At 32.6% G+C, this 3660-nt stretch overlaps 1 protein-coding gene across 1 annotated transcript; it reads left to right on the plus strand.

The window, feature by feature from the left end:
- Nucleotides 1-493: 493 nt before the first annotated feature.
- LOC107913693 (cytosolic sulfotransferase 15) lies at nucleotides 494-1537 on the plus strand. The gene has a single exon (XM_016842352.2). The coding sequence runs from the start codon at nucleotides 494-496 to the stop codon at nucleotides 1535-1537; it is 1044 nt and encodes a 347-aa protein (XP_016697841.1).
- The last annotated feature ends 2123 nt before the right edge of the window (nucleotides 1538-3660 follow it).

Here is a 3660-nt window from a genome sequence, read left to right on the forward strand (position 1 = left end):
TTATACATGAATTTTTGCTTGCTTATATATATAGTTTTGATTTTACAAATAATATTAGAGATAATTTTATCACCGTCCTCTCTAATTTGATGAGTGCTCAGTTTTCATGTCAATTTTTGCTAGCTTTAATTTTTTATCGTGTTAAATTCTTATAATCACTTCAGATATATCATGCTTGAGTTATGACAGAATAAATTGTCAACGAGTCATAATATTCTATTGATGTTGGGGTTGAAGCCTTTTGTTATATTGATAGAGCTTATCATTCACCACCTACGACGACAAGTGTTTATTGTTTTTTTCCCTAAATTATATTATCCCATTCATGAAATAAATTAATAAATTTCTGTTTAAAAATTCCACATCAATTTAATTTTTTTTAGTACATATACATAAATTTCAGTATGTTAAATATTATTACCATTATAATTTTAAATGAATAAATCTAGTATAAATTATCTAGAAAACTAGTTTTGGGTGTGCTAGTTTCACAATGGATACTGCAGAAATCTCCAAAGCCAGAATGGTTTCAAAATCACATGATGTGGAGTCCTCTTGGGATGATGAATTCAAAAAACTGGTGCAAAACTTCCCCAAAGAGAGAAGCTGGGCAGGATCCAATCTTTATTTCTATCAAGGTTTTTGGTGCCCCTCTCTTGTTCTAAAAGCTTTTATTTCTTTCCAGAAACATTTTCAAGCATTTAATTCTGATGTCATCGTTGCTACTTTTCCAAAATGTGGTACTACTTGGCTCAAGGCCTTGACTTTCTCCACTCTGTATCGCAATCAGTTCCCATGGGATGAAAATCCATTGCTCACCTTTGGCCCTCACCAACTTGTTCGTTTCTTCGAGTATGATCTTTACTTGAACAACCCTTTTCCTGATCTTCAAAATGTTTGTGCTTATCAGCCAAGGCTTTTTTCCACCCACGCCCCTTATGCTACTTTGCCAACTTCCATTAAGGATTCCGGCTGTAAGATTGTTTACATATGTAGAAACCCCATGGATATGTTCATTTCTCTTTGGCTTTTCGCTGCCAAGCTCCGAGACAAAAACCGAGAGTCACTATCACTAGATGAAGCTTTTGACAAGTTCTACCATGGAATCTCTGCGCATGGACCATTTTTTGATCATGTATTGGGATATTGGAAGGCAAGCCAAGAAAACCCCAACAAAATATTGTTTTTGAACTTTGAAGATCTCAAGGAAGATATGGATTCCCACTTGAAAAATTTGGCCATGTTCTTAGGAGTTCCTTTCACCGATGATGAAGAGACACAAGGAGTTGTTGAAAAAATATCGAAAATTTGTAGCTTTGAGAACTTGAAAGAATTGGAAGTGAACAAGAAGGGCGTACATACTACTGGAATTCCACACACACATTTTTTTAGGAAAGGAGAAGTGGGAGATTGGAGCAATTATCTCACACCCTTCATGATTGAATGTTTGGAGAAGCTTATTCAAGAGAAATTGAATGGCTCGGGTTTAACATTTAAACTGTCCTCCAAAACTTCAAACAATATTGCTTCCCCATGATCGTGGGGATGTCTATTCTAGGTTTTTTGGGAGTGAAATCTCTTTTATTCCCATTTTCTTTATAAATAATCTGTACTAATCATGATAAGAATAAATTGTTTTGGGGTATGTTTTTGTGGATTTTATGTGAAAATAAATAAAAAATTGCATTAAACATAAATTTATTTTTATATTTTACTGGGTTCATAAAAAGAATTGAGAAAGATTAAGTTTAGTAAATATATTCGTTATATTTAATATAAAAATAATATAAATAATTAAACTCTAGGGACAATATTATTAAGTGAAACACTCATAAATCTTAAAAGATGATTATAAAAAACAATTAATTTTAATTTAAACTCTTAGTCAAATATGATTATCCAAAAGAATGATAAAATAAGAATGTTCAAACTTCCATTCCAAATTGTGTTTGCACAACGTTTTCAAAGGAAAAAAATTCTCCAGCGTTATCTTTGCAGATATAAAGGTTTAATATAAAAATTTGCCTTTAAATTATACCCGTTTTCATGCTCTTGTTTTCTCTAATATCATCATCATCTTCTTCTTCTTCTTCTGTTAAACAACATGGAATCTGATTCATCACCCAATCCCTGTACAAATATGTTTCATCACCATCATCTACCCAAACAACCCAAAACTTCAAATTTAAAGTTTTCTTAAAATATTCAATCAAAACCCCAAAATTAGAGAATTGCTTTATTGAACATTGAGGCAAATTTTCTACTTGGAAGAAAATTTTTCTTTGTAAAACACTTGGTCAAATTTGTAAAAATTTGGAGCTTTAGTTAAAAATTTTCCTTTGTTAGAAACTAACCTAAATCTGTAAAATAAAATTTTTTTCTTTGTTGAACACTCATACATTCCACACCGATGCTCAACCCCATGGGTTCACCACCTGATATGGGACAGAACACTCCAACATTTCAACGAGCTAGTTCTTTTAAATTACTGTTATTTCTGTTAATGACGTCATTAATGTTTCTGTTTAATTTTCCTTTAAACTTTGCGTTTTATGTTTAGTTAAACGGTGCGTAAGAGGCGGGGCTTAAACGCCACGTTTAGGGTCCATTTCTTCTTCTTTCTGTCTTCTCTTCTTACTCCGTATCACCACCATACTCCCAATCCTCCATCGGCAGTCCAAGAAAGGAAGAAGGGAAAAGCCCTCCAAAATAATGCCCAAAAGTCTCCTTGTACAGTTCTGTCCTCTCTCTAACTTGCCTTAACAAGTTAATCCTTTTCAAATTTTCTCCAATTTATCTGCGCTTCTAGTATGAATGAAAGTTTGAGAATGGCAAGAGTGGGGGTTGATGTCAACAGCGATGGTGACAATGGGGCTTCTGAGTGAAGAAGAAAGAAAGAAAGAAGAAGAATTATAAAAAGAGAGAGACGGGAAAGAGAAGAGGGAAAGGAAATAAAGGGAGGGATCCGTGTTCAATCATTCATCATTAACCACAGAAACTTCAAGACATTACCACTTAAACACAACTTGTTCTCGAAGGCATTTAACTATCTACTTAACACACATGCCACATTATGTCAATAAATCAAAATTTATACTTTACCATCTCACCTTGTTCACGAGATATGATTCGGTAATCCACCCACAAACACTACCCATAAGATTACTTGTTGCACACTACTCGTTTGAAAACAATGCGCAAGTGATCACATGAATTCTACTTATCTAGCTATTTAACCTTAATTTAACATAATATCATTAAGTTACATTAGTTCATTTTTTTAAACGATATATCAATTATTTAATACATGTAACATGTCTTATAAATAACTTTATCACTTACCACATATGTCACTTATCACTTTCATTACTCATGACTTATTCGATTGCCATTTTCTTCACTTAACCCTTAGTAAACCATGAAGAACCGAGAAGGATACACAAAATAAACATGTAACGACCCATTTTTCAATGGTGTTGGAAACAGTAGTTTCGAGTCCACAACTCCAATGTGTTAGTTCGTAAATATTAATTATTTAATATTTACGAGGTCAATAGTGTCGTATTAAAATTTGGTTAGAAAATTTTATCTTTAGTTAATTAAGTAAAAAAGACTAAATCGTAAAAGCTATAAAAGTTAACTTCTATTAATTAAGGGTGT

This window comes from Gossypium hirsutum, chromosome D11 (assembly GCF_007990345.1).
Source record: "Gossypium hirsutum isolate 1008001.06 chromosome D11, Gossypium_hirsutum_v2.1, whole genome shotgun sequence".
NCBI classification, from domain to species: domain Eukaryota; kingdom Viridiplantae; phylum Streptophyta; class Magnoliopsida; order Malvales; family Malvaceae; genus Gossypium; species Gossypium hirsutum.

What these genes read in the sequence shown, in the direction of transcription:
- LOC107913693 (XM_016842352.2), top strand. Translation starts at nt 494, where the DNA reads ATGGATACTGCAGAAATCTCCAAAGCCAGAATGGTTTCAAAATCACAT.